General features: G+C 38.8%; 1 protein-coding gene across 1 annotated transcript in view; it reads right to left on the bottom strand.

Annotated features, from left to right (window-relative positions):
* The window catches only part of LARS1 (leucyl-tRNA synthetase 1), an 80,180-nt gene extending 55,756 nt beyond the window's left edge, over window positions 1-24,424 (bottom strand). Inside the window, exons 1-10 of the mRNA XM_055331431.1 lie at window positions 24,189-24,424; window positions 14,500-14,618; window positions 11,515-11,602; window positions 11,045-11,125; window positions 8,606-8,743; window positions 4,992-5,153; window positions 4,327-4,439; window positions 3,237-3,300; window positions 826-893; window positions 488-713 (exon numbers count right to left, since the gene is read on the bottom strand). Coding sequence (XP_055187406.1) covers window positions 488-713; window positions 826-893; window positions 3,237-3,300; window positions 4,327-4,439; window positions 4,992-5,153; window positions 8,606-8,743; window positions 11,045-11,125; window positions 11,515-11,602; window positions 14,500-14,618; window positions 24,189-24,194 — 1,065 coding nt within the window. The 5' untranslated portion in view covers window positions 24,195-24,424. The remainder of the gene's footprint in view (window positions 1-487; window positions 714-825; window positions 894-3,236; window positions 3,301-4,326; window positions 4,440-4,991; window positions 5,154-8,605; window positions 8,744-11,044; window positions 11,126-11,514; window positions 11,603-14,499; window positions 14,619-24,188) is intronic.
* Between the last annotated feature and the right edge of the window lie 3,435 nt (window positions 24,425-27,859).

Here is a 27,859-nt window from a genome sequence, read left to right as displayed (position 1 = left end):
CTACAACATAAGATTCAAAAATGCTATGGTGATGTAGTTACACAATGAATACTCCACAGCAAAAAGAAAGAACAAAACCACACAACATGCATGAATCTCAAAGATATAATCTGAGCAAAAGAAGCCAGACACAAAAGAGTACAGATTATATAATTCTACTACCAAAAGTTCAAGAAAGCAACTCATCTTTAGTGACTAAAATCAGAGCTGGGGTTACCTTTGCAGGAGAGGGGTGAGTACTGACAATAAGATAGAAAAGGAAGCACTTTCTGGACTACTGGAACTGTTCTATATCTTGATTTGGGTGGTGCCTGAATGAGTGTACACATGTATAAAAATGCACCAAAATACAAAACTTAGGATTTACACATTGCATTATATGTATACCTCCATTAAAAAGATTTATTCAATACTCTTTCCTTAAGTCATAGTTGAAATTTTCCTCTAAATTTAAGCACTAAAATAAAAAATGTGCTACTCGACTCACCTCTCCCATTAATTCCTTAACAACAGGCACCACTCCATTGTGTTTGGTAAAGCCCTGGTATGACATATTCCTGGCAGCTCTTTGGGTGCAAATGAATATATCACCATTCACTGTCTCAAACCCAATGTATTTCATATCAGGGCGAACCCAACAGTTAGTCTGTCCAAACATGGTCTCGGGTCTGAGAGTAGCAGCTACCAAGAAGATGTTTTTCCCTTTCAGGCCACTAAGAAGAAAAAAATATATGTTTATGCAAAAAAAAAAAAAAAAAAAAAGTTGTGGATTCTATCACATCTGTTATTTCAAAAAGATAAAGCATTAACTCTTTGGCAACCTACCTTAATTTGGATGGGTAAGGCTCAAGCACTTTCAACTTGATTAAAGTATATTCCTGAGGTCCCACACCCTAAACAAATCAAAAAAAAATTTTGAGAGGAAAAAAAGACTTGGATTAAACCCACTAATCTGGGGATCCCTGGGTGGCTCAGCGGTTTGGCGCCTGCCTTTGGCCCAGGGCGCGATCCCGGAGTCCTGGGATCGAGTCCCACGTCGGGCTCCCTGCATGGAGCCTGCTTCTCCCTCTGCCTGTGTCTCTGCCTCTCTCTCTCTCTATGTCTATCATAAATAAATAAAAATAAATAAATCTTTAAACCCACTAATCTATGTGAGAGATCCGATTCAAATTTTTTAGATGGATTCTTGCATTATTAGAATAATTCTTTCTCCTAATGAGGAGATTGCTGGTAGGGAGCTGACTATATTCACATAAAAGTCAAATATGGAAGCACGTGGGTGGCTCAGATGGTTAAACATGTGCCTTTGGCTCAGGTCATGATCTCGGAGTCCTGGGATCAAGCCCCAACTCAGGCTCCCGGTCAATGGGGAATCCCTCTCTCCCTCTCTCTAATGAATAAATAAAATATTTTTAAAAAAATAAAAGTCTAATGTATAAGAAGTGACTTGAAAGAGGTGCCTAGGTAGCTCAGTCGATTAAGTGGGTACTTTCGGCTCAGGCCATGTCATGATCCCTCTGCTTCTCCCTCTCACTCTGCCCCCCTACCCCTGCCCCATGCACTTGTGCTCTCTCAAATTAATTAATTAATTAAGAAAAAAAAAAGAAGTGACTTGAAAGACCACCCTCTCACCTCACATGACATCAGAACTGGTAAAGGAGGCCCAGACACTACTTAAGAAAAAACAGATTGCTAAGAGGGGGGGGGGGGGAGTGACTTAGAGTAATCACCCAAAACAGTGTTTACCAAAAATGGGAGTCAGAATATGTAATCGAACAATCCCACAGAACAGGCATCAAAGAAATACAATGGACTAAGGGTCAGATGATGTGCATTCAAAACCTAGCCTAGGAGTGCCTGGATGGCTCAGTCGGTTAAGCCTCTGCCTCAGGTCATGACTTCAGCCTCTGCCCAGGCTCCTGGGATCGAGCCCTGTGTTGAGCTCCCTACTCAGTGGGGAGTCTGCTTCTCCCCATTTATCTGCTGCTCCCTCTGCTTGTGCTCTGTCAAATAAATAAATAAAATCTTAAAAAAAATTTTTTTAAACCTACTCTAGGCCATTACTAATGGCTTGACCCAAGAGAATTACAATCTCTCTAAGCCTTCATTTCTTCATCTGTAAAATAATTGTACTGTGACTCACACAGGATATCCTGAGGAGCACATAAGACAATGAACAAGAAAATGCTTTGAAAAACTATGACAGGGCAGCCCCAGTGGCGCAGCGCTTTAGCGCCGCCTGCAGCCCAGAGCATGATCCTGGAGACCCTGGATCAAGTCCCACGTCAGGCTCTCTACATGGTGCCTGCTTCTCCCTCTGCCTGTGTCTCTGCCTCTCTCTCTCTCTCTCTTTCTCTGTCTCTATGAATAAATAAATTAAAAAATCTTTAAAAAAAAAAAACTATGACATACTATTGTGTCATATTTCGGATACTGCTGTGGTGTTGACTACATTAAAACTTAATAGAGTCAATAAAATGGGTCTTCTGAATTCAAAATTTTGATCAACTCTCACTTCTATTAGGTAAGTTACATCATAATTGAAAGCTGACTTTGAAAAGTAGTCACTAGATTACAAATACATTCAGATATGGTAATGAAGGAAGATGCACTCATAGGGAATTCTAAGGTCAGATTCTGGCACTGTTGCTGATTCACTGTGCCACGGATTTAGGCAAATCACGAAGTATTACAAGGAATAATGCTACTAATGTGTCTTACAGGAACGTAGAATGAAATGATGTCATGCATGACTAGAAGTACTTTGGAAATAAGCAAGTAGGCACATGATCCAAACAAGTATAAATGGAATTTGTTTGCATCTATCAGTTAGCCACACATTTCATTATCTTCCCCATGCTCTCATTTTAGAGCAGTATATACTTCAGGCAGTGCTTCTCAAACATTAGCCTGCAAGTGAATCATACTGAGAGCTTATAAGAGATAGATTTGTGACTCTACCCCAAAGATACTGATTTAGCAATCTGGGGGTAAAGCTCAAGAATGTACTTTTCTATCACAAGCATATACAGCTGGTCCTAGCACGGCTCTTGGAGTCTTGTCCTAGACAAGACACAGACACCTAAGGGGACATTTTGCCTCCCTCTTCACAGCCCCTGGAATACACTTCAGCACTAGAATAAAATTATTTTTAGGTTCCTGATCTATTCTATAAACTCTATGGCCATATTAAGAATTATTATAATTCACAGCTGCTCTATGTCACAAATAATTACCTCTCCAGTTTGCCTGTCATGATCCATGCAAGGCTGTCCGTCTTTTGGAGAATAAATGGTATACCTAAAAATAAATAATAAGTGACAAATATTATTTATCCTAACATATTTGCCTTTGTTGCTAATATCTTGCAATATTTCTTCTAACTAAAACTTCTAACTGAACAAATGTCTACATCCATTATATATGCTTTTTGAGTAGTTGCCAGCCTAGATATTTAATGAAAGCTTCCTGCCTTCATCAAAGGTCATACCCCTGAAAAATATATACCAATCTTGGTGTTGTGGTATGAAACAAAAGATTATAAAATATAATTTCAGTTATGAAATACCAGTCCCTTTTAATTAATCCACAGAATCAAGGAAGAATCTTTTTTTTTTTTTTTTAATTTTTTTATTTATTTATGATAGTCACACAGAGAGAGAGAGGCAGAGACACAGGCAGAGGGAAAAGCAGGCTCCACGCACCAGGAGCCGGACGTGGGATTCGATCCCAGGTCTCCAGGATCACGCCCTGGGCTAAAGTCAGGCGCTAAACCACTGCGCCACCCAGGGATCCCTCAAGGAAGAATCTTAATTTATAGGAAAAAAAAGGTAAACCAACACATAAATAAAATTATTTTTGTGCTTGACTGGAAATGCTGAACAGAATCTTTAGGAAGATCATAAAACCAACACTCCTGGGCAGGCTGGGAGGCTCAGCGGTTTAGCGCCTGCCTTCAGCCCAGGGTGTGATCCTGGAGACTCATGATCAAATCCCACATTAGGCTCCCTGAATGGAGTCTCCTTCTCCCTCTGCCTGTGTCTCTGCCTCTCTCTCTGTGTCTCTCATGAATAAATAAATAAAATCTTAAAAAAAAAAAACCAACACTCCTATTATCCCTGTCTTTATTTGTTATAAATACTAAGCAGTTCAGAAACATTAAAACATTGGTAAGACAAAAGGGAAAACAAAGAAGACAAGAGAACAAAAAGGAAAAATAAAAAGAGACAGGATAATGGGAAAAAGAAAGCTATCTAACAAGCACTGAATTACAATCCAAGAATTATATGATTTCTGTTGTATTACACCAAAGGACAACAAACATACCGCTTCCCAAATTTTATTTTGTTTCTTTCTCTTAACGTTAAAAACTGCCACTTGACAAATGAATCATAGTAAGGATTAACATCAGTGGTGATGAAGGAACGACGCCAGTCTACCTATAGGAGAGAAAACAAAAAGTATTTTTGAGAAACGTGTATATCTCTATGAATAAGAATTCCCACTGACCCAATTATTTACTTTTCGACTCTTCTTTTTTCCAGCCTACATTTATATCAGATATTAAAAGGAAAACAATTTTCAGGTTCCACCTATTAAATATAGATTACAACTATATTAACTTGTGATTAATTTGTCAGTTTTTAAACATATATATTCATATAACAAGCATATAGGAATTATAATAAATTAAGAAAGAACACTTAAATAATACCTTTATATAGTCCTAATATACAAGCTAAACTTTGGCTACTTCATATTCTTTGAACAGAATTCCCCTCTACCAATAGCTAATATATTAAAACATATTCCAATGCAACAAATAATAAAGTACTATTTACATCAAGGCCCATAACAAGAACAATACTAATTCATTAGTGCAACAGAGGTGGAACACATTATTCTAAATTAAGAGGTGGTCCAAATCTAATATAATCATAAACACAAATGTGTCTTCATATTTTATTAAACTATGGGGATGATGGACATACCTTCAAACCCATTCTCTTCAAATCCTGAATAGCGAGTGGTGGGAAATAATCAAGCCAATGTTCTGCTTCAGAAAATTTAACTATCTCTTCATCAGACAGACCAAGGGATTTCATAATGCCCCACTGATATTTAGAAGATCCAGCTTTAGCAGCAGCCTTACTCTGAAAATAACCAGTAAAAACAAACTTCCATCAAGGACCAATCAACAAGTAGTTAGCAAATTCCAGGACCACAATAATTTTAAGTGAATAATTCCATTTGGTAATTTTTAAATTCTAAAACATGCCGTTGGTATGTCAGAATACTAAAGGATTTAGATGTACTATTTTTTCTGCCAAACCATATAATATGATACTGAGACTCTGACATGAGAAATAACTAAGCCATTGGAACCATAAGGAATTATCATCAAACATAAGATGTCAGCACCAATCTCCGTTTTCTTTTTCCTAACACCACATGTACCTTTTTTAGTTATGAATAAGCTACTAACAAGAGTATTGTTCTTTTCAACTATTTACCAATATCAAAAAGGCAACCAAATGTAGGGGATGCAGGTGGGTAAAAGAGTTGAACTATAAAACTATAAAAACCATTAAAAAAAATATGAAACTACAAAAATGGTTGGCTCAGCTGGTTAAGCAACCAACTCTTGGCTTTGGTTTTGTCTAGGTTCATGATCTTGGGGTTGTGGGATGGAGCCCTGCATTGGGTTCTGAGCTCAGTGTGAAGAGTCTTCCTGTCCCTCTCCCTCTGCTCCTCCCCTTGTTCATGTTCAGTCTCTCTCTCTCTAAAATAAATAGACAAAAATCTTTAAAAAAAAAAAAAAAAGGCACCTGAGTGGCTCAGTTAAGCATCCAACTCTTGATTTCAGCTCAGGTCATGGTCTCAGAGTTGTAGGATCAGGCCCTATACCCAGCTTTGTGTTCAGCAAGGAGTCAGCTTAAGATTTTTTTCTCTCCCTCTGTCCATCCCACCCTTACCCCCCTGCATGCACACTCTCTCTCTTTCTCTCTCTCTAAAATAAATAAATCTTTAAAAAAAAAAAAACTATAAAAAAGCAGGGCAAGGAATTTTGGAGGTGATAGAACTGCTGTGTATGGTACTGCGGTGCTAGAAACAGGACTGTGTCAAACCAACACAGCTATCTACTATAAAGAGTGAATTTTACTGTATATACACTTGTTTAAAAAAATCAGCCAGGATGTTGGAGGAATCAAAGATAAATTGCAGACTGTGACAAATGTCTAACAGTATTATAAATATATGCTACAACTATACTTTGAAATGGGTAAAAAAGAAAGGAGCTTGAAAAATAACTATGGGGGGTGTCTGGCTGGGTTAGTTGGTAGAACATGCAACTCTTGATCTCAGGACCATGACTTTGAGCCCCATGCTGGATGGAAAGCTTACTCAAAAAAAAAAAAAAAAAAAAAAAAAGAAGTAACTTTGGAAAAGAATGTGTTGACTAGATTCTAAGGACAAAAAGTAGACAAAAAGTATATATGAACACTACTTTCATTGGTAAAACTATTTCTCTCAGAAGTATGGGTTAGCAATTCGGAAACTACTAGTAGACTAGGATTGAACAAATTACATACTATAAATAATGACAGCCAGGTTTCTCACTGTTGGAGAAAGAAGTCACAAATTAGCAAAGGTTGAAAGCTAAAATGAGGGGAACCCTGGGTGGCGCAGTGGTTTAGCGCCTGTCTTTGGCCCAGGGCGCGATCCTGGAGACCCGGGATCGAGTCCCACATCGGGCTCCCGGTGCATGGAGCCTGCTTCTCCCTCTGCCTGTCTCTCTCTCTCTGTCTCTCTCTCTCTCTCTCTCTCTGTGTGACTATCATAAATAAATAAAAATTAAAAAAAAAAAAAAGAAAGAAAGCTAAAATGAGCCCCATGGTGCTAACATGGAGCCAGGGTTTTATCAGTATAAAAAAAAATTTTAAGGTAAACTTCACTCCCACTGAGGGGCTCAAACTCACCACCCCAACATCAAGAATCGCATGTTCTACCAAATGAGCCAGCCAGGCACCTTGTAGTATCAACTTTTTAAATGTACATAGAGATAGGTAAAGAAATATAGGCAGGTGCACATATGTGGGTTATCAGGATTATTACATTATTTGATATAGATATATAGATATAGATATAGATATAGATAGATATATAGATAGATATTTCCTTGCTCCTTCTATTGAGAGGGACAACAGACAATGAGTGTACTTAGTATTTGGAACTTATTTCTAAGTATCATTTCTCAATAAGAGGAAACCAGATTCCATGGATAAATGGTTGATTCCAGGAAAACACAAGATAAACATGGAGTATGTTGGGTACAGGAAATTATAAAGTACTTAAAAAAGAAAAGAAAGAAAAGAAAAAAGATGAGAGCATGTCAGATGGACATAAGAACCTACCTAAAAGACTCTCAATGGCCAAAACCAGAGCAAGTTGAGCACTAACAATAACAATCCCCCAAAACACCAGATAATACTAGAGTATAACTCAAAGAATAAAATAAATATGCATGATTCCATGCAGACAGTAAAAAGAAGACTGAATAAATAAGTAAGTGGGGGAAGAAAGGATAACTATTCTTTTCAGAAGAATTCTAGAGAATATAGAAGGAATGAGGGAAATGGAAAATCACCATTAGAGCATACAGTTATAACTGTTGCAGGCAAGATCCACTGAGGAATGCTAAATTAATGAGAAAATATTTAAAAAGAAGATATTATTTCCAGGGGCACCTGGCTGGCTCAGTCGGTTAAGCATCTGACTCTTGATTTTGGCTCAGTCATGGTCTCAGGGTCATAAGACTGAACCTAGCAGTGGGCTCTGTGCTCAGCAGGGAGTCTGCTTGGGGTTCTCTCTCCTCTTCCCTCTGTCCCTCTCCCCTCTCCTACTCTCACTCACTTCCTCTCTAAAATAAATAAAATCTTTTTTTTAAAAAAAAGATATTATTCCCATAGCCTCTAAGTATCTCTCTCAAAATATACATGAATCAAAGGGAAAAATGGAATCCTTAGAACAGAAAAATCCGACAGACAACACCTAAACCCAATGATCAAGTTAACATCACCCACAGTAAGATATCAACACCGTATACTCACTGATATGATACACTGAAGAGGACACATCACCTCTAAATCTACTCATGAGAAAGTATTAGACAAACCCAAATTGAGGGACATTCTATAAATTATCTGACCAGTAGTTTCCAAAAGTGTCTGTCACAGAAGACAGAAATGGAAGAGACTAGGGGATCCCTGGGTGGCTCAATGGTTTAGCACTTGCCTTAGGCCTGGGGCATGGTCCTGGAGTCTTGGGATCGAGTCCCACATCAGGCTCCCTGCATGGAGCCTGCTTTTCCCTCTGCCTGTGTTTCTGTCTCTGTCTCTCTCTCTGTGTGTCTCTCATGAATAAACAAAATCTTTTTTAAAAAAAATCAAGAGGATAATATTTGGCTTTGTTACTTTTTAAAATTAGAGTACTTTTTACGTGCCAAGTACTGGGAAGACATATATAAATTAGACATATATATATATATATATATATATATATATATATATAAAATTTTAACCAAAATAAATATTAACCACCAAACCTTTTTTCCTTTAGCTTTATCTTTAATTATTACTTCTTCTGTTTTAACAGTGATTTCTTCCTCTTCCTCTTCTTCATCTGGAAAATCAGGAGGGCAACCATAAAGCTCTATTTCTCTTTTCAACTTATCAGCACATGCCTATAACAAATACAACATTAGCGTGAGATTCAAAATTCAAGGTAGAAACAATATGAATTTTTTTGGCATTTCTAGAGCAAACTAAAACTCTGAAATTTTCTATAATACATCAATACACATGTGGATCATTACAGAAAACTCATATGATACAATTCACGTATATCAAAATTCACTAATTTATCAATTAGTATTTTACTTCATTTATTCAACAAGTATTTATTCCACATTCAAAGTACTCAATGTATTATACTATATGTTAGACATTAAAAGTAGCAAGATACATAAGATACAGTGTTATCATTTTGAATACCAACATGAATAACAGCATTTCTCAGTTTAAAGATTACTGTCAAAAAATAAAAAATAAAAAATAAAGATTACTGTCTTATATCTTCTATCATCACCTCAAGCCTGCCAGGCAGAGAAGACACGCATTTAGTTAGAGAACACACATGAGAGATGAAGAGGTTTACCCAGTTATAAAGCTAGTAAGCTGCAGAACTAACACATGAACTTGGGCTTTCCACCCCAACTCTCCTCAATTATATCATAATGAGTCCACTGTCAAAAATAAAGATGATACCAAATAAATAAATAAGATACCAAGTAGTGCTAACGTTATGAGAAAAATACAAATGCAGAATTATTTATGAATTTTAGGGATGCCTGGGTGGTTCAGCTGGTTAAGCGTCCAACTCTTGATTTCAGCTCAGGTAACCATGTCAGGGTCATGAGACTGAGTCACGTTGGGGCTCCATGCCAGACATGGAACCTGCTTAAAGATTCTCTCTGCCCCCTATGTTCCACCCCCAGAGCCAAACCACTGAGCCACCCAGGGATCCCCTAGGGGGACTCTTTCATGCAGAAGAATTTCAGTAAATTAATGAGGAAAGAATGACACAACTAGAAAGTCACCATTTTATAACCACTTATCCAATAACTGAAATAGACAAGGATCTTAAAACCCATGGGTTATTGAGTGACCAGATATTCAGAGGCTCTCAAAGTATCACCCACAGGTTACTTTCACCTCAGAGGGGATTCCTGGGTGGCTCAGTGGTTTAGTGTCTGACTTCGGCCCAGGGCATGATCCTGGAGTCCCAGGATCGAGTCCCACAGTGGGCTCCCTGCGTGGAGCCTGCTTCTCCCTCTGCCTGTGTCTCTGCCCACCCCCTCTCTCTCTGTGTGTGTCTCTCATGAATAAATAAATAAAACCTTAAAAAAAAAAAAGTCACCCTCAGAACGAAGAAATCTTGAGTTGTTAACTTACTACACTAAACTGGGACAAACTGACAATATATGCCTTTCCATGATACAACAGCAGGTTTACACCTCACCAATGTAATATTCTTGTCAAAATATTTCACCCAAATCTAATCAAAAGGACATTTTGGGACAACTAGAGACATCTGACTAGAGATTAGATGACAATAATATATCAACGTTAAATTTCTTGGAAGTGACAATGAGACTGATGATGCGGAATGCCCTTGTTCTCAAAAGATACATGCTAAAGTAGTTAGAGGTGGTACAACATGAGGGGTGCAACTTACTTTCAATGAGTTCATAGAAAAAGATAGAACATATTCCATGTGTGTGAACTAAAGCAATTATGGAAAATGTTAATACTTGGTAACTACGCTGAAAGGCTTATGGGTGTTCATTCTACTATCCTTTTTTTTTTTACCTCTTCGACAGGTTTGACATTTTTCAAGATAAAATGTTGGATAAGCAAAAGAAATGGGAGTTAATTTTCCCAACTCTCTTATATTTAGGGAATCCTTTCAACTCTAATTGTCTGGCCCCTTCTTTTCTGAGAATTATTTCTAATACCTATTTATGACAGATGAAGACTTTTGCAAGCATGACCAAAATATGATACAACTAAAAAAAGCTATTATACATTAAAAAAAAAACTGTTTATTTCTTGATGCCGATATCCTACATGTCATGAGTGCAAAAAATTTCATGTTATTTTACTTGTTAATAGTTATTACCAAAAAAAAAATAGTTATTACCTAACTTGAAAGCAGAAATGTCCATATGTATGGTCATCAATAAAGATACCAAAATTACTTAGAGGTCACTGAGACTTTAATGTGTGCCCTTTACGTACTTTTTTTTTCTTTATGCACTTCTTAAAGTGTCTTCTAAAAATTAATTTTCACTATAATAAATTCAACTCATTTCAAAAAACACTGCAATATAAGTATCTGAAAACCCTATTCCAAACTCCTAAATTGGATATTACATTTGCTTTAAGCTAAAATAAGTAGAAACCAATCCCAAAAGCAATCTTACCTTGATAGGCATTCCAGTACAGTGTAAACCAAAGGGAAACAGACAAGTTTTTCCTTTCAGTCTCTGGTATCCTACTGCAAACTACAGAAAGCAAACTAAATTTAAATTACAAATTCAAATGTTAGATAAATACAAAATGTTGACTTTTCACAAAGATCAACAGTTTAGTTTTCCTCCACCTCCCTTCCTTTAGAAGTCATTCCAAAATTCTGCCCACCGTTCCTTTTTTCTCTTTTCACCAACCGAGAAATTACTTATGACTACACATCATACTTAGATTGCTGTACAATATATACACAGCATATGCCAGTTAAATATAAGAAAATTTAAGAGAAGTATTAAAATTATGCTTAAAATTAAGGAATTCTAAGTTCCCTTAACAGGAAATAAATTCTATATATGCCATTTTCTTCAAAATAGTATTTATCAAAGACCCTCCATCCCATTATATTAAGCACAGGAAACTTTACCTCACATTTGGATAAAGAAAATGTGTGTCCCAAATGAAGGCGCCCATTCATATACGGATATGGGAAGGTTACAAAGTACTTGCCCTTGCTGAAAAAAAATCATGTAAAAAAATAAAGTACAGAGAAGAAAATGTTAAGTTTCTTTTAGAGTAGGGAGGTGGAGTGAATGTAATGTGTACTACAAACAACTTGCTTAAATTTTATTACTTAAAAAAATGACATTTAAAATTGAATTTATAGATCTGGAAATTAAAAGCCTTCTGAAATTGAAACTTACTTTTGATTTAGAAAGAATAAGATATTTATAGGTAGATATTAAAGAAATAAATATCCTTGTAGCAAATACTAGAGGTTTAACAAGCTAAAATGCTGAGTAAAGATAATTTACTAAAAATAATTTTAATACTCTTAGGATACTGGATTAATTTAATGTTTTAGTAATTAACTGAGATCTGCCTTCATTAGATACACATAAAGCAATTCAAGTCTGTCAGGTAAAATAAAATATCCTCAGTATTATAAGATACATGGTAAAATAAGTTTAAAAGCACTTTTTTAAAGCTGTTCAATTTATTATATCCTCTTTTCCTGTGAATCAAATGTGTAACATACATACCTGTTATGAAGCACAATAAAATGAACACCTGTAGGCACACTATCCAACTGATGAATCCACTGAAGCTATTCATGTGCTCCTCAACCCTCTCCTACCAGAGATAAGGATCTTAAAATTTACTTTTGTCATATTCTTGATTTTGAATCACTTATACACGTAACTATGTCCTTAAACAGTGTATCATTTAGTTCTGCTCACTTGTCAGCTTTATTAAAAAATTATATACTGGGGTACCTGGATGGCACAGTCAGTGAAACAAGGGACTCTTGATCCTAGGGTTGTAATTTCGAGCCCCACAATAGGTACAGAGATTACTTAGCACTCTATGTTACATTTCTAAGTTTTTTTCAGTTCATTTTCTTTCACTGTACAAAGAAGCTTTTTCAGTTCATTCTTGATAACTTTAAATTACCTATAATTGGCTAAAATTCTAGAACAACAAAGCTTCAAACTACAAAGTATAATATCAAAGACTTTATATTACAACAACACTTTTACTTTCTTTGAAAAAAGAAAAAGAGAAAGAAAAAAAACCATTAGAATGTTGCTGAAAAGGAGGACACACTTTTGAAATCAGAAAGTCCTGACAAGTAGTCCAGAGTCTGTTGATTCCTACCTATATAACCCTGCACTGGTTAGTCTCCCTGTACCTCAGTCTCCTCATCTATAGCACAGGGAAAAAAATATTGCTAATCTTGGGGTACCTGAGTGGCTCAGTGTTTAAGGATCTGCCTTTGGATCAAATCGGGGTCCTGGGATTGAGTTCCGCATCAGGCTCCCTATAGGGAGCCTGCTTCTCTCTCTGCCAATGTCTCTGACTTTCTTTCTGTGTCTCTCATGAATAAGTAAAATCTTAAAAAAAATAAAAATTTAAAAATGTTGGTAATCTTAAAGGGTTATTAGGAAGATTAAATGATAATATGCTTGCTAAAAATGGCATATTTTCTAATTTCTTTGCATACTGAACAAAAACTTTTCAAGATTAGCTACTACTATAATTGTTGTCAATCTATTTCTTCATTGTAGGAAGACATTTTTCTACATTTCAACGTATCTGAAATCGAAACGCATCTTATAATTAACCCATATATTTATTACAGTACTGTTTGGGGGCAGTTATTTTAGTTTTTCCCAGTATTATAATCATTATCTGTAGACTGTCTTATAACTGATGCTTAACATCAAGACAATACAGTACTTATGAAATAAGACCTTCAAATACAGAAACCCTTTAAAATTTATATTTTGTGTCACTATAATATGAATCTCTAATAGAATGATTTCATCAGTCAGCAAAGACGAAACTTCAAAACATTCTCCTTTGTCTAAATACAAAAAAAAAAAAAAAACTAGTTAAAAAAAAAAGAAAAAAACCTTATGTAGAAAAAGTCCTTTAAGAATTCTATAGGAGGGGGATCCCTGGGTGGCGCAGCGGTTTAGCGCCTGCCTTTGGCCCAGGGCGCGATCCTGGAGACCCAGGATCGAATCCCACGTCAGGCTCCTGGTGCTTGGAGCCGGCTTCTCCCTCTGCCTATGTCTCTGCCTCTCTCTCTCTCTCTCTCTGTGTGACTATCATAAATAAAAAGAAGAAAGAAAGAAATAAAGAAAGAAAGAAAGAAAGAAAGAAAGAAAAGAAAAGAAAAGAAAGAATTCTATAGGAGGGAAAAAAAAAATTCTCTAGAAGGGGCACCGCTGGCTCAGGCAGTAGAGCTCATCACTCTTGAATCCAGAGTTGTGAGTTCAAGCCCCACAATCAGCAGAGCTCACCTTATTTATTTAAAGATTTTATTTATTGGGGATCCCTGGGTGGCTCAGCAGTTTAGTGCCTGCCTTTGGCCCAGGGCTTGATCCTGGAGTCCCGGGATCAATTCCCACACTGGGCTCCCTGTATGGAGCCTGCTTCTCCCTCTGCCCATGCCTCTGCCTCTCTCTCTGTGTGTCTCTCATTAATAAATAAATGAAATCTAAGATTTCATTTATTTATTAATTTATTTGAGGGAGAGAGAGAGAAAACACAACACAGAGGGAGGGGTAGGAGGAGAGGGAGAAACAGAACCGTAGGCAAACTCTATGCTGAGTGTAGAGACCAATTTACAACCCTGAATCATGACCTGAGCCAAAATCAAGAGTTAGACAATCAAGTGAACCACTCAGGTGCCCTGTGCCTACTAAAAAAAAAAAAAAAAAAAAAAAAAAAGGAATTCCAAAAGGAAACAGGATCCTAATTTCAAAAGCAGAAAGTAGAAGTTACTCCTTCAGCCGGTTTCAGACATTATAAATACAATCTGTCTTATCCTTTCCATAAAGTGGTTTCTGTAGCCAACAGTTTCAGAAACACAAAGTGTTGAACTTCACAAAGTATTACTTACCCAGTCTGGTTCTCTAAATTAGATGCATCAACCTCAAATACTTTCTCAGTAGCCCATTTCTGTTGGATTTCCTTCTCAATCTTCTTCAAAAAGTCTACTTTGGCTGTTCCTTTTCTTTCCTATTAGACACAAAAGAGAATAATCTATACAGGCTTGTTTTATTTTTTTTTTAAAGTTTTATTTATTTATGATAGTCACACACACACACACAGAGAGAGAGAGAGAGAGAGAGAGAGAGAGAGAGGCAGAGACACAGGCAGAGGGAGAAGCAGGCTCCATGCACCAGGAGCCCGACGTGGGATTTGATCCCGGGTCTCCAGGATCGCGTCCTGGGCCAAAGGCAGGTGCCAAACCGCTGCGCCACCCAGGGATCCCTACAGGCTTGTTTTAAAAAAAATTTTTTTTAAACTGGGTTCAAACAAAACCGAGCTGTTTACTGATAGGCAATTTTTCCGTGGTTATCTCAAATTTTAAACAAACATGATTAAAAATCAGGGCTATCATGATCTGTCCACTTTATACCTAAAAGGATGGTTAATGAATTATTTAAATATATAAATACTTTTTAAAGTCAGACTAAAACAGATACTTCTGTCAAACAGATACTGTTCTCATTTAGTTAAAATGTATTAATTCTTAGAAAAGTACAGGATGGAGCAGTAACCTGCTGGCCAGGCTGCAATTATCCCCACCAAAGATGGATGTTAACACCTAGTTGGAAGATGCTGAAGGAGGATTAGTCATCTATTTTTTTTTTCAAGGAAACTGATGAACTTCTCTCCAAAATAATTAATAGACTATTAATATGAAATTAAAATGAAACACAGAATAGCAAGCATGTCTCTAGTAATATCCGATCTACATGGCAACATTGCCATCATCCTGTAAGCTACTCATGACTGAAAGTGAAAGCAAAGAATACCCATGATCATTCTATCTTTGAGAAAAAAAGAATTAGCACTTCTTTCTCAGTTTGTGGCTCTGTGAAAAAGAAAACAAAAAAAAAAGAAAAATTAGCTTATAAGAGCAAGTGTACCAAAGCTAGAGTGGAATGGAATGCTAATAGAAAAGACAACTGTGAAAGCTAGATACCAAATAATATACAAATCCAATTCTGTTTTTAAATTTACTTTTAGGGGATCCCTGGGTGGCGCAGCGGTTTGGCGCCTGCCTTTGGCCCAGGGCGTGATCCTGGAGACCCGGGATCGAATCCCACGCCGGGCTCCCGGTGCATGGGGCCTGCTTCTCCCTCTGCCTGTGTCTCTGCCTCTCTCTCTCTCTCTGACTATCATAAATAAATAAAAATTAAAAAAAAATTTACTTTTAGTTTCTAAAACTTTATTTTCTGGTATAAAGTTATTTGAACTGAAATTAGATTTTCTTCCTCTTCCTACATGCTAACATTTCCAGATTCTGCAGCATTTTCTTTCTTTTCTTTTTTATAAATTAATTTTTATTGGTGTTCAATTTACCAACATACAGAATAACACCCAGTGCTCATCCCGTCAAGTGTCCCCCTCAGTGCCCGTCACCCACTCACCCCCACCCCCCGCCCTCCTCCCCCTCCACCACCCCTAGTTCATTTCCCAGAGTTAGAAGTCTTTATGTTCTGTCTCCCTTTCTGATATTTCTTCTCCCTTCCCTTATATTCCCTTTCACTATTATTCATATTCCCCAAATGAATGAGAACATACACTGTTTGTCCTTCTCCGATTGACTTACTTCACTCAGCATAATACCCTCCAGTTCCATCCACGTTGAAGCAAATGGTGGGTATTTGTCGTTTCTAATGGCTGAGTAACATTCCATTGTATACATAAACCACATCTTCTTTATCCATTCATCTTTCGATGGACACCGAGGCTCCTTCCACAGTTTGGCTATTGTGGACATGGCTGCTAGAAACATCGGGGTGCAGGTGTCCTGGCGTTTCATTGCATCTGAATCTTTGGGGTAAATGCCTAACAGTGCAATTGCTGGGTCGTAGGGCAGGTCTATTTTTAATTCTTTGAGGAACCTCCACACAGTTTTCCAGAGTGGCTGCACCAGTTCACATTCCCACCAACAGTGTAAGAGGGTTCCCTTTTCTCCGCATCCTCTCCAACATTTGTGGTTTCCTGCCTTGTTAATTTTCCCCATTCTCACTGGTGTGAGGTGGTATCTCATTGTGGTTTTGATTTGTATTTCCCTGATGGCAAGTGATGCAGAGCATTTTCTCATGTGCATGTTGGCCATGTCTATGTCTTCCTCTGTGAGATTTCTCTCCATGTCTTTTGCCCATTTCATGATTGGATTGTTTGTTTCTTTGGTGTTGAGTTTAATGAGTTCTTTATAGATCTTGGAAACTAGCCCTTTATCTGATACGTCATTTGCAAATATCTTCTCCCATTCTGTAGGTTGTCTTTGAGTTTTGTTGACTGTATCCTTTGCTGTGCAAAAGCTTCTTATCTTGATGAAGTCCCAATAGTTCATTTTTGCTTTTGTTTCTTTTGCTTTCGTGGATGTATCTTGCAAGAAGTTACTGTGGCCAAGTTCAAAAAGGGTGTTGCCTGTGTTCTTCTCTAGGATTTTGATGGAATCTTGTCTCACATTTAGATCTTTCATCCATTTTGAGTTTATCTTTGTGTATGGTGCAAGAGAGTGGTCTAGTTTCATTCTTCTTCGGCAGCATTTTCAAATGAGAAAATAGCTGGGTTCTACTCATACTTTTTTTTTTTTTTTTAAGATTTTTTTAAAAGAAATCTCTGCACCCAACATGGGGCTCAGACTTACAACCCTGAGATGAAGAGTTGCATACTCCACTCACTGGGCTAGCCAGGAGCCCCTGCTAAGTACCCTAACACCTGCAATTCAGTCTCCTTTATTCATGCCTCCTCCTCTCTTTTCACCCAATACGTCAAAAAATGCTTTTCAACGGAGTACCTGGCTGGCTCAATTGGTAGAGCATACACTCTTGATCATGGGGTCGTGAGTTCAAGTCCCACATTGGACAGAGCTTAAATATATATTTACACATATTTTATATTACTTTTTTTAAAAATTGGGGCATCTGGCTGACTTAGTAGAACAAACTCACGACCCTGAGACTCTTCATCTCAGCGTCATGAGTTCAAGCCCTATAATGGGCATAGGGTTTACTAAAAAAATAAAATAAAAATTTTAAAAAGCTTTCTATTCATATCACAGATATGTTGGATTCTTTGCTGTTTTTTAAATGGTTACACAAATTTGAGCACTTTGCAAGGAGGAATTCTGTGCAGTCAAAAATATCCCAACCTTAACTCTATTGCTCCAATAACTATCCTAAATATACTTTATGTCTTATGCAATAAAAATAACCATCAGTATTAAGATTAAGATTTAGTGCCTTGTTGGCTCAGTGGTTAAGTTTCTAATCTGTTATTTCTTTTGTGGCCACAATATGCAAAAGTGGGCAATGTATTATTCACTTCTCTTTTAAAATCTTTAAATATTCAACAGGCATTTTTTGAGAACCTGCTATAAGCTATATCTTGAGAATATAATGAAAAGCAAGTTACCAGTCCCTACCATGAACAAACTTCAGTAGTCCTGTGAGAAAGACAGGCAGATATTGACACCACTCTGTGTTTAGTGCTGGCATAGAGGTAATATTGGTGGGTAGGAACATATTAAAGATGGCATAGCATAACCTGTTGATGACCAATGCAGGTGATTAACTGAGACCTGAAAGATGAGAGAGCAAGGCAGAGATTGGGGAGGCATGAGGACAGAGAAACTACATTGAACAGAGGCTCAGGTGAGACAGGGAGCTTAGCACATTTGGAAAAATGCAGAACTACATTCATATCTGAATCAAGGTACTAAGCAATTTGGACTCTTTCCCAAGAATTTTCATAAAAGTATGGTTACATAAGGTAGTTCCTTTTCCAGAGAAGAATAAGGGCCTTCATCTATTCACTCCTTTCCATTTTTGCTGCTAACCACCTTCATTCAGTCCCTTAGCTCCTGTGCTCCTTCTTACTACCAAACCCTCCTCTTAACAGGTAACCTGTAAGTTACAAGTCTATTTCTATACACGTGAACCAGTTTTCAATACTAATACACAAACACTACCATCTGAAGACAAGCTATGGCAGACAGCGGGTTGCCTACGCAATACCTGTTCCTTCTTTTTCTTTCTCAACAACAAAAGCCCAGTCTTATTTAAAGTAGTGTTCGGAGCTGGTTAAATGTACTCTTCCATGCTTCTAGATGAAGTCCCAGTTAGATTGGAGCTGTGTTCTAGCAAAGGAGTTTGGGGCAGAAGATCCTACCCAGCCCTTGAAACAGCCTGCACCACGCCAGGGCGCCTGGCTGGCTCAGCCAGCAGAGCATGCTACTTTTGATCTCAGGGTTGGGAATTAAAGTCCTACATTGGGTAAAGAGATTACTTAAAAATAAAATCTTAAAATTAAAAAATTAAAAAACCCAGCCTGTACAATGCCTAACAGATGACTTAATCGGTAAATAGAGTAGGCACGGTGCCTGGACCCACAATACTTATTGGAGCTCACAAAAATAATTTTAATGTATTCTAAAATCAGAAATAAAAAACAAATTTGAAGGCTGAAGAAAAAAGTTTAATATATTGTAAGTACATCTAATAAAGTGTGATATTAATTTACTTGTCTTCATACCAACACAGCCTAGCTCATGAAGCCTAGTTGTACCTCCTACCCTCGGTTCATGAGTGATATGAAATCACACTGTATCGTTATTAAATTCCTCATTAATCAACTTGAGTTGGCTTCCATTGCATACAACCAAATGATCCCTAAGACATTTACCCAGTTGAGCTGTGAACTCCTGGCAGACAGCAGATTTTACATCTCTCATAGTCATCTCACCACCAAATACCAATGCCATAGACACAGAAGTTACAGTAAAAATATTTTTGGCTTAAAAATGACCATGTCACCCACTTCAAAGAACATGAAAGCAAAGTCTTCACAAATTACTTAGAACTATATGTTTCTTTTCATTGTTTTTGAGCACACTAAAGACACAAAAACTCTTCTTTGAGGTTTCTGTTTCTCAAAAAACTCACTCCTCAAAACATCAAAGATCAATTGTTTTTGTTTTTCTTTTTTAAAAAGACTATTTATTTATTCATGAGAGACACAGAGAGAGAGAGGCAAAGACATTGGCTGAGGGAGAAGCAGGCTCCCTGTGGGGAACCCAATGTGGGACTCGATCCCAGGACCCGGGGATCTGAGCCTAAGGCAGATGCTCAACCACTGAGCCACCCAGGTGCCCCCATCAAAGGTCAATTATAATGAAATCTGAGGGAAGCCCCGGTGGCGCAGTGGTTTGGCACTGCCTGAAGCCCGGGGTGTGATCCTGAAGCCCCAGGATCGAGTCCCACGTCGAGCTCCCTGCATGGAACCTGCTTCTCCCTCTGCCTCTCTCTCTATGAATACATAAATAAAATCTTAAAAAAAAAAATGAAATCTGATTTTGGCCCCAGCATCAACTTGTTATATAACAAGTTGGGAAATAACCTGATCAATGTAAGCCTTAATTTTTGTACTGGCTATTTAACTAGACAATTGGTCATAAAAATTAGTTAAATGGCTATTATTAGCCAAAATCAGAGTTTCTAAACTTTGGCAGTTATTGATGGTTTAGGCTAAATAATTTTTTGTGTTTCATCTTGCCCATTGTAAGAGGCTTAGAAGCATCTCTGACTCCTAGCCACTAGATGCCAGCAGCACATCCTCTAGCTATGACAATCCCAACACTCTCCACATCAAATGGTCTCAGGGGGACAAAATCATCATGAGTCAAGAACCATTAAACTAGATCACAAACTCTTTCATATACTCGTAGTATCCTGCAGCTAAAAACTTTTACGATCAATAACTTTTTTGATCTTAACAACAACCCTAAGAAGTGGGCAGACCAACAGCTATCATTTCAAAGACAATAAATCTGAAACTCAGAGATTGTTGTGCCACCAAAGGGTCGAATTGGACAAAACCCTCATCTTCTGACTTCTTTTTCTGCTTTCTCTTGGGATTCTGGCCATCTCCTAGCTCTATCACTTACTAGCTGTAAAACCCTGGACAAATTCCTTAAACTGTCTAAGCCTCCATTTTTCTACCTATCTATAAAATGAGGATAAAAATTATGCCTACCTTGTAGTATTCACATGAGGATTTAAAAAGTTAATACACATGAAGGACTTAGCATAGTGCTAGACCCATGGTAAATGCACAACGTCAACCAATACCACAAACAGACATCCTGACATCACGTGATTTTTATTAAGTGTGAAAATGGCATTGGGGCTGTTTTAAGAGAAATTATCATTATACTAAAAAAAAAACTTACTATGTATTGATGTAAAAACTTTATATTAAAATATATCAAACATGTACTGTACCTGGAACTTGCCTAAAATGAATCCTGAGGAGCGGAGGGACAAGGTACAAGGCAGGGATACATGAAACAAAAAAGATGGCCCTGAACTATCAATTACTGAAGTTGAGTGATGGAAGTACCTAATACTATTACTATCTCTGTTTTGTTCACTATTTAAATTTTCCAAATGAAAGTTTAAAAACAATAATTTTCTAAGTTGGCTATTATGTTTATATTATATCACATCACCAGATCCCCTCTAAAAGTCTGATATATAACTAGAAGAGATTAAAACTTTCAAAAGCTCTAAAAAATAAATACTACTTTGATATGAAAAAAAATAGTTTGGTGTTTATAAATCTAATTATAAAATAAAACTAATATTATATTCAAGCTATCATATGTTCATTGTCTTACACACTTCAGTATTGTTAAGATTTCCTTTGGAAAGAGAAAAGTTTCCTTATGGGAGGTGTTTGCAAAAGAAATTTCCTAATTAGCTTACACCTGGGGATAGATAGCACGATGATTAAGAGAATGGGCTCCAGAATTGGACCAAATGAATTCTAATTCCTCCTCTGGCTAGATGTGATGCCTTATTTTCCACATCAGTAAAATGGGGATAATAATAGCACCTACTTTTATAGGGTTATTTTGATGAAAAATTATATAAAACATTAATGCATGGCACAGATAATCAGTACATTTTATTTGTATTGTTACTTGTTCTTTCTAAAGAGAGCTCTTATTGGATTCTTCCAATAAAACTAACTTTAATGTCAGTCCAGTATCACAACAGTGTAAAACACGAACATTTTCAGAAGCCAAGAAGCAAATAAAGTAAAAACAATTGTATCTACCAGAAATGTTGCCACTTTCCTTATATAAAACTTAAAAAGATGGAAAAAATGTATTAAAATCTTCCAAACAGGGCAGCCTGGGTGGCTCAGCGGTTTAGCACTGCCTTCAGCCCAGGGCGTGATCCTGGGGACCTGGGATCAGGATCGAGTCCCACGTTGGTCTCCTTGCATGGAGCCTGCTTCTCCCTCTGCCTGTGTCTCTGCCTCTCTCTTTCTGTGTGTCTCTCATAAATAAATAAAATTAAAAAAAAAAAAGAGAGAGAGAGAGAGAATTAAAATCTTCCAAACTGAAAAGCCCATTCCCATGAACACCAAAAGGGGGTGGGGAGAGAAGGAGGAAAGGAGGGAGGGAGGGGGAGAAGGAGGGGGAGGGAGGGAGGGAGGGAGGGAGATCTGCAAATGCTACATCAGATAAGGTTATCACCATGAGAGAGTGGGGTTGATGGGGAGGCACTGAGCAACTGGGAACAGAAGAAAAAGCCCTGGACCAGGACGCAGAAGGCAAGTGTTTTCCTGGAAAGTAGGATGGCACAGTGACTGAGAAATGAGTCAATCTCTTTGAGTTCTAATCCACTTTCATCCTGTCCTAGTTATGAGAAGTCGGACCTGTTAGTTAAGCACTCTGCCTAACTCAAATAGATTAGTGTGAAGACTCAATGAGACAATTCAAATAAAATGCTAAACACAAAGCATGACACACAAGAAATGTTAGTTATTGGTATTATTGGTCTTTACTAGAATTCCAGCTCCAGTAATTCTTCAAACCCAGCAGGACCTACTGATCAGGACCTATTCTCGCTAATCCTTAAGCCCCTCCTACCCCAAGTCCTTATTTCCATTCCTTAAATCCATCCTCCTTCACTTTTCTCTTCACCATCCCTGCCTGCCAAAACTCCAACCCTCCTATGCACCTGCTCTGTTCCCTCCACCAGGCAGCTGAAAGTGGCGGGTGATAACCATTCACGTTGACTGGCCTCAATTTAAATTCACGTCCACTAAGGTCAAGAGATGCCTAGCAATACTAATTTCTGAAATCCACTCAGTTAACTTACTCCTTCTAGACTAGTGCTTCTCAAACTTTAATGTGTATACTGCCCAGTACAGTAGCCACGAGCTAGCCACATGTGACTTTCTAAATTTTAAAGTTATTGTAAAATCCAGTCCTTTCATTGCACCAGCCACATTTCAAGTGCCCAATAGCCGCCAAGTGGCCAGTGGCACCAAATTGGTGCAAATACAGAACATCTTCATCACAGGAAGTTCTACTGACAGCAATGTCCTAAACAAGCCTCTCTCCTCAAGCCTCCAACATTTCCTCTCCCATCCTTATTCTTAGCTGACAATCTTGGCTCTTAATTCAATGAGAAAACAGAAGTGAACAGAAAATGTTTACAACCTCCCTCATCATGTCTGCCTACCCACATGCATGTGTACCCATAGTCTGTCTTCAGTTTCCTGTTACTTGGACGAGTGTGGTTCTGCTTGACCCTCCATTGATGCACTTGGTCTTATCTCCTCTACTCTCTTCAGTAACAGGACATCAATTTTTCCTCTCTATGGGGTAATTCCCGTAGGCATACAAGCATTGTGTAATTTCTACCTTTCAAAAAAGAAAAAAGTCTCTTTTGACCTTCCCATCACCCCATTCCTTTGCTCTCCTTTATAAAATCCCTCAAGAATTGTCCATCCTGGAGGCTCAGTCTGGTAAGCTCACATTGTTGCTTCTGCCTGCAAGTCTTTTGGTCCATTTGGCTGCCTGGCTTGCTTCTCTTTACCACAATGCCAACTTCTTAGCAAAGCCTATCTTTTTCCTTTTTTTTTTTTTTTTTTTTTTTTTTAGAGTCACTTAGCCAACATCATTAGTTTCGGATGGATGCAGAGTTTAAGAATTCATCAGTTGCATATAACACCCAAGGCTCATCCCATCCCGAGCAAAGCCTTTCTTGATCGCCCTTTTAAAACTGCAACCTTATCAGCAGTCTCCCGTTCCTGCTCTATTTTTTTTTCCCGTAGCACTTACTGGCAACTGACATATTTACCAGATATTTTAGTCTGTAACTCTCTCACACACACATGTAAACACCATGAGTGTAGAGATTTGTGAGTGTTTTACCGGGAAGTGCTCATAAGAGGGGGAACAAGGTTTACCCACTCCCTTCTCTCCAAATAGGTTTTGGACACTTGCGTGAAACTAACACACGTTACATTAAGTAGGGTGTACAGTTAAAGATACCCGTTCCTAGCTCAACAGCTGGCGAGAAAGAGCACATCCTCACAACACCCACACCTTTAGCGTGGGAGTCAAGGCATTCCCTTCCTTTGAAATAGGGTTTTCCCCTTCAGGACAACGACTACCACATGGAGCCCCTGGATTCTGGCAAAAGCCGACAGTTCAGCCGGGTTCTAGGGCCGGGCTGAGCGGACTCTCCTCCCGCCAGAACTCACCGCCATGGCACCGCGTCTGCAAACCACGACAGTGACCTCGGCTATCCTCTCAAAGTAGTGGTCACCACCTCTCCCTTCCGTCCGGGGGGCAGACAGGCCTCCCACGACACTAGGGCACACACTCGACACCTGATGAGGCAATCGCCCACTCCCTGCTTGTGCATCTCGTAGCCCGCCGGGAATTGTAGTTTCCAGACTGCTAGAGCCCAAGGCCAGCAGGCACCCATTGACTACAATTCCCAGAGAGCAACAGGCCACCGGAAGCTGACCCAATGGGTCACGCTGTGGTGACACACAGGTAGTGATGTCACGGGAGGGTTGAACTACAAAGTCCGTGAGGCTGTTCGGGATATCCGGCTGCCGCGTGCGCGCCCCTGCCGAGGTGGAGTTCCCGGACCTTCAACCTTTTCACCCCGCGGCGCTGGGTTGGGTGTCGGTCGGCGTGCCGGGATGCGAGGTTTATTAGCCTTCAGTGACCGAGGTGCTAATTACGGCTTGCGACTGTGCACAGATTTTTAGTGCTGTCGGTGGCATTCAACAGCCCAGACTCCAGACATTTTATAGCCATTTTTATTAACAATCTGTTTTTAAGGAAACCTACGGGGTTGCAGTGCCACGCTCACCCTGTTTCAACTGTACCAGCACCCTAGGCTGACCTCTCCCATAGGAAGTCACGAATCACGTGTGGCTATTTACGTTTAAATTAAAATTTCAGTAAAATTTAAAATTGAGTTCTTCAGTTGCACTAGCCACCTTCCAAGTGCTCGGTAGTCCGTGTGCGCGGTGGTTACGGTATCATCGGACAGTGCACGTGGAGGACATTTCCGTCATAGGAAGAAAGACGTATTGACAAGCAACGATCCGGGCTTTTACTTTCTGAGGTCAGATTAGGTGCTCTCACCTGCATTTGTTTATTAATTCAGTGAATATTTATAAAGCATCGACAAAGCATTTTCGGGGTGGGGTACCCAGCCCAGAAATGTGTCTTCCTAAAGGACTGAGGGGAGAAAAAATAATTTTTTTTTTTTAGGGTTTTTTTAAATTTTTATTTATTTATGATAGTCACACACACACAGAGAGAGGCAGAGACACAGGCAGAGGGAGAAGCAGGCTCCATGCACCGGGAACCCGACGCGGGACTCGATCCCGGGTCTCCAGGATCGCGCCCCGGGCCAAAGGCAGGCGCCAAACCGCTGCGCCACCCAGGGATCCCGAAAAAATAATTTTTAAATAAAAAGTTTAATAAATTTAATGAATTTAAAATCATATATGTGTATGTATACATTTTCAACAACTAGTTTTGAGATAAAAATTTAATAATGTCCCAATGAGGGGATCCCTGGGTGGCTCCGTGATTAGGCCCCTGCCTTGGACCCGGGGCGTGATCCTGGAGTCCCGGGATCGAGTCCCACGTCGGGCTCCCTACATGGAGCCTGCTTCTCCCTCTGCCTGTGTCTCTGCCTCTCTCTCTCTCGTGTCTCTCATGAATAAAATCTTTAAAAATAATAATAAAAATAATATCCAAATGATGCCTAGCACATGGTATAGACTCAATAAAATGTGTTGCATGAAAGATGTGAACAAGGAAACTTGGGCTATGGAGAACCTACCAGGGACTCTCCTGCCTCTGGGCTCATTACACATGCAAATACTCTCCATCACTTTCCATGCCTTCTTACGTTAGCTACAAACAGTTTAGACATATACTTCCTGACAGCCCACGTCTGGGTTAAATGTCCCCTCCTGAGTTGAAGCACACCCTTACTGCCTTCCCTTGGGAAATTTCTCTCTCTGAACTTTTTTAAAGATTGATTGATTGATTCATTTATCTATCTGAGAGACAGAAAGACAGCACCTGCACCCATAGGGGGAGAGAAAGAATCTCGAGCACCCTGCTGAGTTTGGGGCTGAGGTGGGGCTTGGTCTCAACATCCTGAATTCTTGACCTGAGGCAAAATCAAGAGTCAGACACTCAGGCCACCAAGCCACCCAGACACCCCTCATTGAATTTTAGTTGCCTGTTTATTTATCACTAGACTGGAAGCTACATGATAGCGGAGAGGTTGCCTAGCAGAGTCTGTCACATAAAGGGGCCTTATAAACATTTATTGAATGAATAAAAGAATCCTCATCCTCCACAGCTCCCATAACTATGATTATAGTTTCCTGTTCCAATTCTGCCCTTATCAGTGCTATTTGTCACCTTTGATTCATCAGCTTCCAATTCACATTGGTAATTGAAATTATTCATGCAACAGATATTCCTCAGTTACCTCCTGTGAACTTAACATAGAGCTAGGATATAGTAAGGAACAAGACAGAGGTGGTTCCTGCCCTTATGGAGCCTACAAGCTAAAGGGCATGAGACATCAAAGAAAATAAACAAGTTACTACGTGATTACAAATTGTGAAAAACCTATCCCCTATTTAAATGTCCCCATCCCCTATCCCCTACTAACCTATTTCCTATAAGTAAGTGATATTCTTTTTTTAAATATTTTATTTATTTATTCATGAGAGACACACACACAGAGAGAGAGAGAGAGAGAGAGAGAGAGGCAGAGACACAGGCAGAGGGAGAAGAAGCAGGCTCCATGCAGGGAGCCCAATGTGGGACTTGATCCCGGATCTCCAGGATCACACCCTGGGCCAAAGGCAGCGCTAAACCACTGAGCCACCCAGGCTGCCCGAGTAATATTCTTTTTTTTAAAGGATCATTTTGGGGGAACCCTGGGTGGTGCAGCTGTTTAGCGCCTGCCTTTGTCCCAGGGCGCGATCCTGGAGACCCGGGATCGAGTCCCACGTCGGGCTCCCGGTGCATGGAGCCTGCTTCTCCCTCTGCCTATGTCTCTGCCTCTCTCTCTCTCTCTCTCTCTCTCTCTCTCTGTGTGTAACTATCATAAATAATAAAAAATAAAATAAAATAAAATAAAGGATCATTTGGATTCCATTCATTCAACAAAAATTAAGTTAGCTTCTACTACATACAAGGCACTATGCTACGTGCTGGAGAAGCAATACTATTTTAAGTAATCTCTATATCCAACATGGGGCTTCAACCCACTACCCTGAGATCAAGAGTTGCTTGCTCCTCCAACTGAGCCAGCCAGGCGCTCCTGGAGATACAACATTTGAACAAGACTGGTGCAGTCACCACCTACATAGAGCTTGCAGTGTAGTGGAAGAGGCAAACATTGAAGCAAATGGAGAGACAGAAACCTGTGGAAGCGTTTTAAGCAAGGAAGAGACATGGTCCAATTTGTGTAATAGAAAATTCATCCTGAAGAAGGATTGAAAGAAAGCAAAAGTGGAAGAAGAAGGTTATTGCAATTGTCCAGGTAAGAGGTGAGGACGGTTTAGATTATGGTGATGGCAGTCAATGTAAAGAAAGATAAAGAGATTCAAGAGATATTTAGAGAGTGAAATTTATTGCATCTTAGTAATATGGCTTTGTAATTGAGAATTGACAATTCTTTGCTATGCCATATGGAATAGCCTTTCTAGATAAATGAAATTAGAAAGGTAGCACAGTGGATGAGAATTCAAGCACTGAATCAGACAGACCAAGTTCATCACTTTACTAGCTGGGTGACCTCAGGCAATTCAATTAACCACTTTGTAAAATAAGGGTCATAAAAGTAAGCACCTCATAGGATCACTATGAGGATTAA

The sequence above is a fragment of the Nyctereutes procyonoides genome, unplaced genomic scaffold (genome assembly GCF_905146905.1).
Source record: "Nyctereutes procyonoides isolate TBG_1078 unplaced genomic scaffold, NYPRO_anot_genome, whole genome shotgun sequence".
Lineage (NCBI taxonomy): Eukaryota > Metazoa > Chordata > Mammalia > Carnivora > Canidae > Nyctereutes > Nyctereutes procyonoides.
The sequence above is the reverse complement of the archived record's forward strand: the minus strand, read 5'-3'. Positions and strand labels throughout refer to the sequence as shown.